Consider the following 16173-nt stretch of genomic DNA (forward strand, 5'->3'; position numbering starts at 1 on the left):
TGGATGGAAAAGTCAGACATATGAAGGAATCAAAGAAAAATTCTACTGAGGATATTCTAAGTCCATCTCACCCACTTAAATGTTAACATCTGTGTATGTTTGGGTGTTAGAGTAATATTTAAACCAGTATAGGTTAGTAAATGTGGCTCTAGCTACTATTTCAGCATCAATTAGAAAGTGTATTTATTACTAAGGCAGTCAAAACTACATGTATTACAGTGAAAATATCTTTGTCACATGAATGTTGAGAATTCCCTCAGAGCTCCCTCTTCCTATTTATATATATTTTATCAGCAGATACCCAACAACACGTAGGAGAAGGGTACGTGGAGAGGTTTTTTTAGTGTCTTACCTGAATGCATCTTGCCTTGAATGTGCCTTGGTGCTGTGAACATAGCAGACTATCTGACTTGCAACATCCATTTGACTGAAGCTCGTTATGGGGATGTCAGGATAGCTAACATACTCTATTCGTCCATACTGAGGTGGGGATGTTATCACATAGAGAAGCTCTTCAGGCTTGTCAGTACCATCCAGTGAAAGGAGGACATCAGTTGTAATGTAGCCTCGATCCCCTTTTGGTACTTTGAGAGGTTTTATGAAAACAGCAATGTCTCCTGCAGGATAAACAAAACAACACTAAAATAGTGGTACTGAAGTGAAAGCTGATCTCATACGTATCATTTAGCTATAGACAGTCCCTCACTAGGAGAAAAATTATAGAATCATAGGATTCTAGGGAATTTCACACTGGGAGGGACTTTGGGATATCTCTAAACTAGCTATCTTCTGCTCAGAGTAGAGTCAGCCACACCACCAGCAATTTCCAGGCTGCACAGGGCTTAATTCCACTGGGGCCTGAAAACTGGCAAGAGTGGAAGCAGCACAACATCCCTGGACATCTGTTCCAATCTCAGTTCCAAACTCACTTAATTTAGTGCTCTAAGAGTTATCCCATGAATGGTGACTGTAAGACCATAGCATAATCCTGGAAGGCAGGGACAGTTTTGAACAGTGTTTTGCTTACCTTATTACACTCTTACCATTCTTCTGCACTGCAGTTTACTCACATAAAGCTAGTTTCAGAAGAATATTTTCTACTCTGTTTGAACATCAGCTGGGATTCCTGGAAGGTGCAATGCACTGCTCTAGGCAGTGCCTTTTCAGATCTCAAAATCACTTCTGCAGCAGCTGGAACATCAGGACTCTGGCTAGCAGTGAAATCTGAGCAGATAGACTTTGGGGTCTGCAGGAAGACTTGCCAAGGGCCTGCATAATGCTTGGGGATGTATCAGGGCATGTATCAGGACATTTTTTCAGAAACAGGTACTGTGAAACACAATCAGGCAAATCTTTACCCTTTTCCAAGTTCTTGATATTTATGTAGAAGTCTACAGCTGGGGATCTGTTGTACCCATCCCACAGATAAAATGTGAACAAGTCTTGGTTCTTGGACCCTATAGCTCCTGTGTGGACGTATCTCACAAGGTTCATATCCAGTTCTTCCTGAGTGCACTTCATTCCGGTTTGGAGAGTCACCCAGTCTCTGCCTACCTAGAAAGATAGAACATCCTTCAGTAAACAGATGCAGTCTCCTTTGCATCCTCCACAGTTAATTCTGGTTATTAGCAGCTATGACAGCTGATAGTGACAGCTTCCTGGCTGTCTTCCTAAGCTTTAGAGTCTTTGCACACAGAATATTTTGTGTTTTGAAGGGTGGTAGATAGCTGCAGTTGTTCCCAACGATCCATAAGAATGCTGGAGAAAATATAGCTATCATATGTAAAAGCAGGTAAATGGAATTTCAGTCACTTTTACTCAGGTAAGTACATTTCTATACACAGACATCAACAAGATGAAAATTAGTTTGCTGATCCAGCTTATGATTTCTATTTCTTAATTAGACAAAGCTGCTCCTATTTCTCTCCCAAACCATATCATGAAAAATAGTGTGGAGTTGGCCAGGTGGGAATCCGCTGCTTGGGAACTAGATGGGGATTGGTTGACAGCTGATGAGTCATTTCTTGAGTATCACTTGTGCTCAGGGAAGTATCAGAACATGTACTTTTATATATATACACACACAATTATCATTGCTATCAATTTTTCCTCTTCCTTTCCTGTCTTAGTAAATAGTTTTTAATCTCAACTGATGAGTTCTACCTTATTTTTTGTTTGTTTGTTTGTTTTCAATTTTCTCCCCCATCCCACATAGACGGTGGAATCAAGTGCACCCTCAGCAAGTTTGCAAATAACAACAAGCTGGGTGGTGCAGTTGATACAATTGAAGAAAATGATGGCATCCAAATAAGTCTGGACAAGCTTGAGAAGTGGGCAAATGTGAACCTGACGATGTTCAGCAAAGCCAAGTGGAAGGTACTGTCCTTGGATCAGAGTAATCCCCAATATGTGTCACAGACTAGGAGAACTCATTGACAGCAGCCCTGTGGAGGACTTGGGCTTTTGGTAAACAAAAAGCTTGACATGAACCAGCAGTATGTACTTGCAACCCAGAAGGCCAACTATTCCCTGGGCTGCATAAAAAGAGGAGAAGTAAGCAGGGTGAGGAAGGTGATTATTTTCCCTTTGCTCTGCCCTCATGAGAGCTCATCTGGACTACTGAGCCTTCTTGTGCTAGGGCCCCCAACACAAGAAAAACATGGAGTTGGAGTGAGTCCAACAGAGGACCCAAAGATGATCAGAGAGATGATAAAGAAAGACTAAAAGGGCTGGGCTTGTTCAGCCTAGAGAAAGCTCAGGGAAGACCTCACTGAGGCCTTCCATTTCTTAAAGGAGATTTATAAACAGGAGAGAGCCAGACTATACACTCTGATAGGATAGGACAAGGGGGAATGGTTTAAACTAAAAGTGGCCAGATTTAGGTTAGATGTTAGGAAGAAATTCTTTATTCAGAGGAAAGTGAGGCACTGGAAAAGACTGTGTGGAGAAGCTGAGGATGCCCCATCCCTAAAGGTGTTCAAGGCCTGACTGGATGAGAACTTGGGCAACCTGATCTAGTGGGTGGAAACTTTGCCTGCAGCAAGGGGTTGAAACTAGATGATCCCTAGGATCCCTTCCAACCTAAGCCATTCTATGCTTCTATGACATCAAGCACACAGCGCTCAAGTACGCCCAGGTACCTTCTATATTCAAACTGTCAGCCTTTTGTCCTAGTATATGAGTCTGTTATAAGTCAAAATTTTCATGGGGTCTACAGATTCTTGCAGAGATCCACAATTATTCACAGATCTTGCAAATCAATTATTTTCTATTATATGCACACGTTTAAAAGGAGGTGTTTTTTTTTCTTTTTGTTACAGTGGCTTATGTTACGTCGATCTATACTTGCTATATATTTTCTATTTTATTCCTTTTTTCCTTCTTTCTCTCCATATTTTTTTTCTAAATCGTTATTTATTTCTTCCTCTTTCAGCCATATCTCCTGCATTTTTTCTGAACTCTGAAGTACTGTCTTACTTGTCACGTTTACTGACCTAGGAATTTTTGCCCCCTGCTTTGTCATTTGCTTTCGATCACTCTGAGCTGACTCTTACAGCATGCTCTTCATTGTCACCTCAAACGATCTGCTACAGTTTTCATCTTCCCTCTGCTCTTGTTGAGGATACTGGCCTTAAGTGTAAAATTCTCTGAGAAAGCATTGTTTAGTTTAAATTACTGTTGAACTAGCCATAACAGTCTACTTTAAAACATGAAAGAGATTTGGAGAATAGGAAGACAAGCTTCACTGTGTCTTAACAAGACAGAGTTGCTTGCATGCCTACTTTATACTGAAGTACAAAGACTAACCTTGATTTGAAGCTGGCCATTTTCTGGAAGTCTTTCAAATAAGTAGTAAATTCTCTCTCTAGGGGTATCTTTATCTTCAGCTGACAGAACAGCACTAGAAATAATTCGAGTTTCACCCATACACACCTCTATATTATCCTTCCTGCAAAAATTAGAAGTTATATATGACATAACAAAAGAAATACAAGTTTTGCAACATATAATTTCTCTTCTGGGAATACAGATTAGCCACATGCTGACAGAAATAACTGAAGAAAGAATGGAATGAGGGTCCCTACTCCAGTTCAATAGAGAAGAGAACCAAACAGGATAGACCAGCTACTTCTAGCAGTGGTGAAAAACAACAAAGCAGCTACCTACAATATTCTGGAATTTACCACATCTGTCTTTTCCCCCAGGTCCTATTCCATTTACCTTCTCACAGTGACAGGAAGATAACCAAAGAGGCTGTGTTAACATGCTACTGCTACTACAGACCATAGAATATTAGCTCCATTGTTACTTAAATCAAAGATTCTTTTTCAGTTGAATGCTATTTTTTTATCTTTAATAGACTCTGCCCAACAAAGCCCTAAGTGACTTTTCTATGCTCCTCATTGCAGAATTTTTCTGTGTTCTTGATCCAGAAGAAATGGTCATCATTAGCCAAAGCAAAATTTAGGAGAGCTCTAGGGAAAATCCCACATGGTTTAAAATAAGTCCAGATGATCGCTTCAGCAAAATTGACTGTGTCTCTTCTGTTTCAGTTTTCAGCTAGCAACTATCCTTCATTTTGCCTTTGCATATACTGCTTTACTATTTTTTCTGTTAGATACCTTATATTTTTGTAATGTAGCATCCAAATCACATTATAATTCTACAGAAAAATTTCATAGAGCTTGTAGGGGACTCAGCATATTCAGACACCCCAGGGATGGAACCTGCTCAAGGTAATCTGCACAGAGGGCACAGAGCAGGTTCGAAAAGGACAGATTCCTTATGTATTTTGGCAGATAGGCTCTACCAGACTCAACTGAGCAGGTGCAAGCCATGTTATTGCAAAGGCCAAATACTGGTGGATTTTCACAAAAATTGCCAAAGACATTCTCCCTGGAACAGCCATTTCATTTGCTACATATGAAGGGCTTGCTTCAAGACAGAGTAACAACTAAGATTTCCAAACAAGGTCTAAAAATTATTTATTGATATCTGAAAATATAATTACTGTCCTTGGAAAAAAATGAGCTTTTTTCATAATGTTTCCATATTCAAACTGAGTATGAGGCATAGAGAGTTCATGTCTGGCAAAATGAGAAGCAACCAGAATGGGAGCATGTAACAAGGCACATCAAGTCATATTATGACAGGTCAGGCAACTCCAAGTTTTACTTATGTCACTGATAATCACACCGGGGCTTTGCAAACTGAAAGACCAGGTATCTGACCCAGACACTGTGTAAGCTAGGGAGTTAAAGCTCAAACAAACAATGATAGAAGATAAACACATTTAGTTACGTTCTCCAAATGTATTCTAATTCCAACGCATTTTTCTGCATAGCAGTTAGTCAGTTAAGTCTTTATAGCACCCACATATCTGATCTTGAGATTAAACTTTCAAGGGGAATGCATGAGGGCCTTACATTCCCCAAGGGCACTCCTTGCTAAAGGATGCAATCCAAGTAGTGACAGATTGAGTTTTTGGCAGTCACTGTAGATAGGGACAATTTGCCAGCCATTCTTCAGTGTGTTGACCACAGCTAATGGAGATGAGAACTGAAACTCCTTGGGGCAAAAAGGTACAATTAGATCAAAGGGTATTCTCATATGTCCACCTGTAACACACTGCAGTGACAGCATAAGGGAGCTCCTACCCCACAGCAAAGATGGACAGTTGATGGTTAAACTACTTCTTTGTCAAGTTGGACATGTTAGAGTACTATTACGTAACTGCTGGCATTATACCATATCACAGTGGAAGAGTTAACAGCTAAGAAGCATCACAGTGGAAGTCTAACAGGTAAGAAGCATTAAGAGCATACAATGAAAAAGCTGTTTGGCAAGAAAATGGCTCAGTGTATGCTACTGTTCACAACAGAAGTGGCAAATTAGCATTCCCAGCCAAAGAAGCAATGGTTTCTGGATCCAGCTGGGCAAAGATAAAACCTCAGCTTCCTGCTCTCTATCATATTTCTTCAGAGAAAAATGATGAAAAACAACAAACTAACCTTTAACAAGCAAAGGACAAACTAGCATGGCATTTAATCATTGATTATCAGAATCTGATATGACTACATAAACTATATCCTCTATTCTAATTCAAAATTGACTTTCCCCCTTGTTATCCCTATGTGCCCCTTGATAATCCTGACTAGAAAACTAACATTTGTTATTGAAGGAAGATCTACATTGTAAACAAAACATTCAGAATTCTCTAGAATAGTAAATGTAGGTCTGGTTTGAAGATAAGCCAAAAGTATGCTATTCTGTAGCTAAACATCCTGAGGGATCAGAATTCCTATTTTAATGGCAGCCTGCTTGACAGGCTGTGAGTCATTTCTAAAATGTAGGCTTTGGAGCCATATCCCCAAAGCTTTCAGGCCCCCAGCTCTCCATCTGCCTGCCTAAGGATGGAAAGCAGCCAGGGGGATGGAGCCCCTGACAATACTCGGTGGCTGAAAAATGAGGATCCCAAGGGACAAGTTCCCTGCTGTAATGTCCAGGAGGTTCAAATCACTCACAGCCAGCTGTTTATCTAAAAAATGTCTGCCAGGAGATTTCTGACCAGATCTAATTCATTTATGAATTCTAGTTTTGGACAGTAAAGGAAGTTAATGTATACCTCTTCAGAAGTTGAATTATGGCTGAGAAATAGAGTATTTTTAGTAGAAAATAAGATAATCATCAAACTGAGAGACTTTCCCCAGTGAGGCATGAAGATATCAACTTTGTAGTCTCTCTCATGCCAAAATCCAGAGCTGCTTCCAGAGGGGTGTTTGATACAGGCAATTTCCCTAGGGAAGAGGAAAGCAAAGCATCTGGGATGGCTAACATAGTGGACATGTGTAAGTACTGGGGCTCCCTGGTCCAATTTTGAGGTTGGTTGTGAAAGATAAAACAAATTTGTTGTCCATGTTTTTTAACATTTTCTCTCTAAATGCAAATACCAACCCTATTTTCTCAATATATAGCAACATTCAGTATGTCCTTCTTTCTCTAAAAATGCTTTTACAAAACAGACTAATAGTGAATGACCCACATGGAAACATCTGTGTTGGCATTAGGCTGTGACTAATTATGGTTTCCTATCCCTATCAGTCACTGATTAGCTGTTTTGATCATTTTTGGATCATTTTGTCTGATTTTTTTCCTGTCAGAAACAGGAACATGTGGCTTACTTGCTCAGCACTGGTTTCTCATCATTAACTGGGATGACCTTTACTGAAATGGTTCTGAGGACTTTATGTTTCCCATCTGATAGCTGGATTTTAAAGCTGTCATTGAGGTTTTCTGAATCGTCATGCATGTACATCAGTTTCATACCTACACATCGGGGAAAAAAAATTAGGAAAGAGAGAGAGAGAGATAAAGCAAATAAATCTGTCTCCTGCAAAATATTTTTTACTGTTTTGCTCTGCTTCCATCACTCCTCTTGCATCTCCCCTCTATACACTTCCTGGTCACAGTAAGTATTGTTCAACACCAAAAGATGAGTTTGGTGGGCTGCTTCTGTTTATTAATCTTATAATATACTAGTGATTCAAAGACACTAAGCCTATCAACCTGAAGGAGCAGTATCCTTCATAAAATGGTCTCTGTTAGTCTGCTCCCCTCACTCCAACTCATTTTAACAGGAAACGTAGAAAGAGTAGGGTCATAAGTTAACACTTCTCTGTATCTCACATAATCTTCAGGAAGATTTAAATTCTTGGAAAAGAAAGCTGCAGTTGTGGCTATGGCTGACCTGAATATAACTGGTTCTCCATTATGGAAATGATTAAAAAGCCCTGTAGTTGGAAGAAAGTAGAAAATAAAACTTGAGAAGTCTTAGTAATTTTTGTTGCTTACATATTTTTGAAGGATATTTCTTGATGGGTGGAAAAAGTCTTTTCCTCAGGATTTGTGGACTGAACTACATTTTGTGAGGCTGAATTAAATTTATGTCCTTCTTGATACCGATAGATACAATTTCCACACAGTGGTCTCAGTATGGAAGAATCTACCATAGTCTTAAGTGTTAAATACAAATTTAATCACCTGTTCTTGAAAGATGTTTGCTACTTCAAAGTAGGATAACTGATAATGGTAAGCTATTGGTCCATTTTATACTCTTCTCATTTACAGCAATATCTAACCCCAAGATTTCTCATAATCACCTAATATGTTTTTAAATAGTTTCTTTGTCTCTATTTTAGGTGTTGTGAAACATTCTGAAATGTCTTGTTGGTATGTTTTAATACTCTCTTTGTTTTTTTAAGGGCAGATGGACTCTCTAGACATACTACTACCCTTTCTGACATGTAGGCCTCTCAGGGTGAATTTATTTACAGCTCCTCAAATCATTAGATAGCATTAGATAGGTTTATTTCTATTCTTAAACTTTCTCTTGAAAGTACCCCTAAGGCAAATGAATAAACTACTGATGCAGATTTCTTACTGTGCCTCCTTGTCTGTTACAAATTACTAAAGGAATGAAAGACCAGTGTCAGAAGAACATTGCACTTACCATTCTTCAGTAGCTCCATAGAAAAGTCATGAACAAGCAACTCACGGCTCTGGTGGTGAATTAGCTCTTTGTACAGTAGAATATCATTGCCATGAACTCCATTAATGAGGAATCCATGTGAAGGATGCTGCACAACATCAAATACCAAGTGGTCTTGAGGCACATCCAGATCAACAGCATTGATAACAGAGAGATCCAGCTCTTTCATCATACCTTCTTGAACCTGAACATAAAATAAAAAAATGTCATACTCTTTTACATAAAAAGAACTTAAAATATTTTAGCATGGTTTCCTAAGTAGGCAATTTTTGTTTAGGAGTCTGTTTCCTCTGTCCCTTCCTCAGTGGCTTGCTTGTCACACAGTTATTATGCATATTAAAACCACAGTCTACAGAGAGGGGATCGACTACCAGGTACAAAAATTACTCTGCAAAAGTTATGAAAGACACTAGTGAAAACAGAAGTATAAAGATCCTTCTGCATTCTAGATAACTTATTTCTTTAAGCCCTCACTTACTTCACTACAGGTTACCAAACAGAATTGTGCACAGCTCCAGTCTCACCAAAGCTCGTCCAGAGTGTTGTACAGATTTAATGGGATTTATCTGAACTGTTTACTAAAACAGGCTGAATCATGCAAAGGAAAGGAAAGATATAGAGAAATATGTGTTCAAAAAATGTTTTGATTTAAATTAGAAAGTATTTTCTGGTATAAAGTAATTCTATGGCAAGCATTTTACTTTTTTCCTTACAGTAATGTTTCTTGCTATGAATTCTGGGACTTCATCATTGGTTGGGTTGATCAGCACAAAAAATGGAATCTCTGTCGAACGATGCAGGCCATCGGTGACATAAAGTACAAAGAGGTCTGCTCTTGGCTCCATTCGCATGTGCCTGGCTTGTACATAGTTTATATTCAGAGTTTTCAGGTGCTTCAACTGAAACGAAGCTAGAAATTTTAGAAATTTTGAGTTAGCATGATTGTTTTCCTGCCCACTGGTCTGACACAGCGTAAACAATTCTGAAACGATGTCCTTCAATAACCAAATCACTTCTGAAACTTTGCCTTGGAGATAAACACAGGATCCAGGTTTTTCAAATTCTCAGCTACAGCACTTAATTGACAGAAGTGAAGAGAGGCTGGGAGAAGCTTGCTTGAGAGAGTGAAGGGGGAGGCAGAGAAAGCAGATTAATGTTTCATATTGCTACCTCTAATAGATTGCAGCTGGGATGCATAAAAGAATTGCCTTGTTTACTCCAAGTACCTCTCCTTCACATTTGCAGAACTGCAGACTCTCTTTGAAGTCCTCCTGCACAGTCCCACTGCTCTTAATTTGCCAGCAGCTGCTTTCATCAATAAGACCATATTAATGCTCACACCTGCATCTACCTTTCCACAGTCCATTGTATTGCCCTCTATGAGCACTCTGTGCTTCCTCTGCTTTATTACTGTATATTGCATACACTTACCTATACTTATACCAACGTTACTCTTCTCAAACCCAGGAGAAGGCAGTATATTTTCAATATAACCAAACTGAGGAGGAGAAACCAAGACAAACTCTAAGTCATCTGCAGTGGTGTCAGGGTCGGTGGCATACAAATGGTTAGAAGTAAGGGCTGTTGAGGAGCCCTCCTCCACGACAAACCTTGCACCTGCACAAAAACAAACAAGAAGCATTACTGCATATTTAGCCCACTTACTGTTGTATGTGTTAATGAGAACAGAAATAATAAATAAGGAAGAAAAGATAATAAATTATCTGTTACTGAATTTGGTTTGCTTTTGAGATTTTTGCTTACACTGTCAACGTTCCCCATCACAAAGCAGAGGGGAAGGGTATTGCAAATTGATTTTACTGGTAAGTTATTAAGTACAGTTTATGTGCTGTTCAAAATCAGTTGTTACCTCTGTTTGTCAGAGCATTAATTACATGATAGCTGTTACGAATTGCACATAATGAACAATTTCTCATGCACCACTGCTTAATTTCCCTACTGGGACAATGCTTCATTTCCAGAACATTGCTTAGGTGATAGCCTGTAAATTACAGAGCTACTCATACATATGCTTAAATATTCTCTGGAATACAGAACATATACATGTTGTCTACAAACAAATGACATTGAAAATGACAAACATATACAGAACTTTAACAAGTATTCTTGTCCAAAACCTGTGATTAAATGGAAATTTCACTTTCTGTCCTGTTGTTGGGCTAAATGTACATTACCACTACTATTTCTTTTTCATCTGAGTGTTATTGATTCTGAAAAGTACTGGTGAAAATGTGGCTTCATTATTAGTTTGGTCAGTTACAGACATAGTCTAGGATTGCCTTTATTCATCAACAGAATATAGGAAATAAAATATTTTGTCCCTTGATATTTAAATATTTATTCAAACTATTACTTCATTGTGTTTTTAACATGCAAAGATTGATGTAGAGTTATATTTTGGCACTGTATAAACCTAACATTGCCTGAACCTAAGTTCAAGGATGAGATGTTGCTCAGTTTTACTCAGACATAGCTTATGTGTGCAACAATACATGTATATAGATGGATAGGAGCAGATGCAAGCACTCTAATCTCCAGCCACATGGTTTAAGCATGCAGCTGAAGAGCCACAAGTCATCACTGACATTTGTACTTGCAACTGAATTTGGCGGTTATACTGCACTAGCAAAAGCAAAAAAAATGGAAATTCTGATTCAAAACTTTTACATGCTGATCTCAGCTGACTCTATCAGTACTGCATAGTACAGTTATAATAATATGCTGTAGTGAGAGGAAACTTTCACCAGTTGCAATAGATGGAGGTTGGTTGTCCACTGGAAGTACAGTGATGTTAAGGTTATACACTGGGAGGGGACGGTGAAGAGGAACTGGAGGAGGAAGAGGTCTATCATAACAGCAGTCTTTCACATTTGGGCCAGCTTCATCATCAGAAACAACAAAAGTTAAGATCTCAAAGGAAAGATTCAAGCCAATCTCCCCACCTGGGAAAAAAAAAAAAAAAAAGTTACATTTCAGAATAAATGTCTTACTGTAGGAACTGAAACTTCATGAAGAAGAGCCTTGTATCCTGCTAGGAGAGTCTGCAGGCAGAAGAGAGACCAAAATGACTTCAAAAAAAAATTATGGTAAAATGATAGGAAGCTGACAGTCCTTGCAAGAAGTACCCAAGGGTGAGTTCAGCCCAGTTCTTAGGCTGATACATTGACTATGAAGGGCAGTGACTCCCTGCCCCATTTACAATAAGTACTGGTGGCACATTTACCATGTAAAAGTTAAGGAACATGAAATACAGGCAATTGTGCTTATGAAAGTCAGATTCTGCCCCTTGTTGCCCCTGCGAAGCACTGCCATTAAAACAGCATTCCCAGTATCTTAATGATATTGAAGAAAAGTTTGTTATGAGTAGCCATAATCAAGTACTTCATTCTCTTCTCAAATACCAGCTGTTCATTTTAGACAGTGCCAAGCCTGAAAATATCACATATATTCCCCATGCTAGCACAAAATTACAGACTAATTACACAGAAAACCAGAGCCTTTGGAGGAAAAAAAAAAAAAAAAAAAAAAAAGATTAAAGCTGTTATCAGGGGTGAAGAAAAGAGAATCCCTTTCGTGCTAATGAAAGAACCAAATTAAGCAGGAAAGGGAGTTAACCAGCCATTGATTTCTATGAGTAATTTTACAAAACATATTTGGGGATTTTAAAGACAAAACCACAAAATGATGTATTTTTAGAATTGCCATTTCCTTGAAGAATCTGAAACAATTCTTCAAATTACCGTGAGGCAAAGATGGACTGTAATCTCTCCAAAAATGAGTACCTCTGCTGACTGGCAAGTCGACCAGTTAGCACCTCAGGTTGTCAGCAGTTTTCTATTAAAATACTGCATCCTCATATCAAACATTGCATTACTTGAGCTATGCACGATTATGGAAGAAAGTCAAAGATTTCTTTAATGTCATGAAACAAATAAAAATACTCCATTTAGTTCCTGTTTTATCAATAATCTTCCTGGGGAAAAAAAATCATATTGTATCTGCAGCAGTGAAAGATATTTTCCAGGATTATTATGATTTCATGTGTTTGATCTACCATAATTTTCAGTTCAAAAAGGAATTTAGAAATGACATTGAAGCAGTTGGTAGTTTTACACCGTAAGACCTGTTTCAAAACCAGCGTAGTTTTTTCTCCAATCACAACACATGTGGTTTCTCAGCAGCTCCTACTGCAAAGAATTTGTGGATTTAGGTGAAGATTTTCCACCAAAACTGTCTGAGCACCTCCCAGTCTCCCTTACCAGTGTGCTTATAGGTGACTAAGCCAGAGACGACATCAGCCTGGGAGAAACGCTCCACAACAATTCCAGCTTTTCTCAGCACCCCCTGGGAGGGCTGGCGAACCAGCACAAAGACCAGCTTCATGTCATCACTGTCTGCATCTGTGGCATATATGTACTCTGAGGAGAGGACCACTTCTTCACCCTCCAGGCAGCGTACCACATTGATAAGCCCTGTTCGCATAACAGGTGGCTCATCATTCATGGGCAACACCTAATCAGAAAGAGAATTTAACATCTTTTATTGTCATTCCAATGAAAACCTGCTGTTTTAAATGTTTTGCTTTCCGGTTCAAACCAGCAACAAAGTGTTAGGGTCAGAATACTCAGTTCACTCTGTGAATTGCATTGAAACAACTGAATTAGGGCCAAGGTTAAAATCCAAGAACAAAGGTAAACCAAACTAAGCAGACTCTGTGGAGGAAATGGTACACTTAACTTGCTTCTGTCTTCAGTTTCTCAGTGAGAAAGCTGAAAATCCACTGTATTTTTTGTGCTTGACTGCACAATTTTGGCAGTGATATTTATAGTTGGAGAATGAAAACTTCCTCCTTCGTTTAATTACAGAGAGAATAATTCCAGGCAGAAGAGCTCAAGTTAAAGCAAACACAAATGCCCTTCAAACAGTCTGAGAAAAACTGGCTTTTACATTTGGCACAGTAACCTGAAGGATGGTGTGAAAAAGGAAGCCTAACAAACCCATTATCTCTCAGCTTCCAAGGTCTAAAGACTTTCAGAAGGTAAACTTCGCAGTGTTTTACATAGACAAATGCTCTCAGAAGTCTGCAACACACTGACCTTGACCTGAAGGGTGAACTCTAAGAAGTGGATGCCATCTGTGGCTGCAAAAACGACTTCGTCTGTAAGGGTCTCAGAACCATCATGCCGATAACTGGAAAAAAAAAAAAGAGCTAAAATAATTTCACACAGACAAAGAAGCTGTGGTATCTGGTCATGCCAGATAGCGTGGATCTCTACAAACCAGAAAGCCAATCCCTGTGCAAGGGTGCCTATCTAAGACTTGGAGTCCTAAATCACAGTGGATTCAAGGAACTTGTGAGATACCTGGCATGAAGAATACTCCCAAGACAAGACAGTTATCAGCTAGGAAAAGTTTTCACTGAACCTTTGTCATCTGCAGTATGGCTGTTTTTGAGCTATCTATTAAAGAGGCTTTCTCTCTGCAGTATGTAGTTTCCAGTGAAGTAATGCCTATTTATTTCCATGAAAACTACATCAGATACAAAGAGCACAATTAACACTGTTGGATAGAGGAAATTCTCAACTACTCAAACAGTATTTTTCAACATAGTCATGGTGTATTTTCACCAGCAATAAAAAGAACCTGCATACTATACCACCTACAGCCTCACTGTGTTCAGATCTTCTGTTTAGTCTCCATAAACATTCAGCAACAGTCAACAAATGTCAGAGTGCCATTTTTTCTACATGGAGGAATTCAGTTCCACACCATTGTCTCATATAAACTTCCATCTCAGACACCCTTATGTCAGACTGCCCCTCTGCTGCCATGTGTCACACGGCAACAAAGTATAAGGGTCTATTGGTGGGAAGCTTCTACCTCCGCTGCCATACCACCAATATCCATCCCTGATGACAACACGATACAACAGGAGGCAATACTTTAGGAGCAGCCATTGTAGGATAGCCTTCTTTGCCTAACAGAATGAAATAAAGTCAAGAAGCTGTAATTCTGCATGTATGTAGGAAGCCAGCATCCTGTTCTCACCACAAATACAGCAGCAATATTTGCATCTTCAGATTAATCAGTGTCAAAACAAGCCTTTTTGTAAGTCTGATAAACACATAACTTCCATAAAAGAAGAAGCTTGTAAACATTGCCCTCTTCACAAGAGCTATATGGCTGAACATAGAATTGCCTCCTCACCTGCACAGGGCAGTACTTTATAGAGACACCTACTTACATATGGCTATGGCAGCTCCATTTACTGGCAACACTTTTGCTCAGACACCACAGTGACCGTTGTGGTCATCAGGTTCAACAAGAAGTTTTGGCTTGGAGCTACACTATCTGAGCAATGCAGTGCTGTAGCCTCCACACCTTGCTCTGCCTCTCCACAGGGATCTTGTTCATCTAGACAGGACACTCAGCTGTCACAAGAAGAAAAGCAGTCACTCTTCTAACCTGACTGCTAGGGTACGCAGGTCCCGGCAGGAAAGCTTGTCACCCTCCTTCATAGGAACGCCATTCAACTCCACTGCCCCATGCTGAGGCTGTCGCTGCAGAAGGAGGAAGAGATGTTCCTGTTTTGTGTCCACGTCAGAGACGAGAATGTGTCCCTCTGTGACAGTGCTCAGGCCACCCTCTTCCACTCTCAAGTGGCTTGTAAAAACCTGCATGGAGGAGAATGCTGAATTGATGTTTCCATCTGCACTTCAATTTTCTGTAGTACTAGTTCATGTGACACCTTGAAAGTCAAAATGGCAAAGGCTGCACTCTTTTCTGCTGTGCTGGAAAAACATAAGGAATTTGCAAACAATATGTCCTGATACACACATCCCTGATCTGATCTCATTCAGAAACCCATAAGCAAATAAGGAGGGATTTAGGACTTGTGATTGCAACTGTTAGCTTACGTGCTGCAAAAAATCACGTTGCATTCTTACCAAACTTTGCCTTCCTCCTCTGCCCCACTGAAGCCAACATGCCAGACACAGAAACCCTTTCCCATGGAAGATTATTCTTTTAAGTCAGTCCAGTCAGGAAACTTCCTTACATTTCTGTTTCTACCCCAAGCCATTTCCAAACTCTTCACCCTTCACCTCTCCATCGTCCTACCTCTGGGGCTTGGTTGTCCACAGGAAGAATAGTAATATTGAAGCAGATTCCATACAAAGTGCCACCATGCTGATTGCTGACAGAAAATACAAACTGGACTTGTTGAGGATTGGGCCCAATGTCCTGCAGTGGGGGCATGTAAGCAACTTTCATATAGTTCACAGCATGCTGTAAAAAGTGAAGAGGCATTCACATAAGAGGAGAAGATGGGTGTAGCCATTAGCCAGGACATTAAAAAACTTTTTCATCCCCTCTTTAGATGTTACATGAACTTTCTAAATTTATTCCATAAACTCCTTACACTCTTTATCTACTGACAGTTTGTGACATTCTGCCCACCGAGGTAGGGTGCCCACACAGACAGGCCAATGAAAGAGACTAAAATAGTCACCAAAATCTTCCATTCAGACACACATAGTAGGCCAGAGATTCAGACCAGGTAGACTCAGAGCTCTCACCAGTACAGTATTACAGTGGTCACCACT

At 39.6% G+C, this 16173-nt stretch overlaps 1 protein-coding gene across 2 annotated transcripts in view; it reads right to left on the minus strand.

Moving 5' to 3' along the window:
- Positions 1-16173, minus strand: part of FREM1 (FRAS1 related extracellular matrix 1) — a 76799-nt gene that overhangs the window by 25795 nt on the left and 34831 nt on the right. For both annotated transcript variants that reach the window (XM_085213549.1, XM_085213550.1), the window contains 12 exons: positions 15689-15856; positions 15035-15243; positions 13666-13759; positions 12829-13081; positions 11314-11511; positions 9980-10165; positions 9262-9458; positions 8510-8732; positions 7182-7326; positions 3808-3949; positions 1359-1554; positions 353-617 (listed from right to left, as the gene is read on the minus strand). In XM_085213549.1, coding sequence (XP_085069675.1) covers positions 353-617; positions 1359-1554; positions 3808-3949; positions 7182-7326; positions 8510-8732; positions 9262-9458; positions 9980-10165; positions 11314-11511; positions 12829-13081; positions 13666-13759; positions 15035-15243; positions 15689-15856 — 2276 coding nt within the window. The remainder of the gene's footprint in view (positions 1-352; positions 618-1358; positions 1555-3807; positions 3950-7181; positions 7327-8509; positions 8733-9261; positions 9459-9979; positions 10166-11313; positions 11512-12828; positions 13082-13665; positions 13760-15034; positions 15244-15688; positions 15857-16173) is intronic.

This window comes from Meleagris gallopavo, chromosome Z (genome assembly GCF_905368555.1).
Source record: "Meleagris gallopavo chromosome Z, MGAL_WU_HG_1.1, whole genome shotgun sequence".
Taxonomy (NCBI): domain Eukaryota; kingdom Metazoa; phylum Chordata; class Aves; order Galliformes; family Phasianidae; genus Meleagris; species Meleagris gallopavo.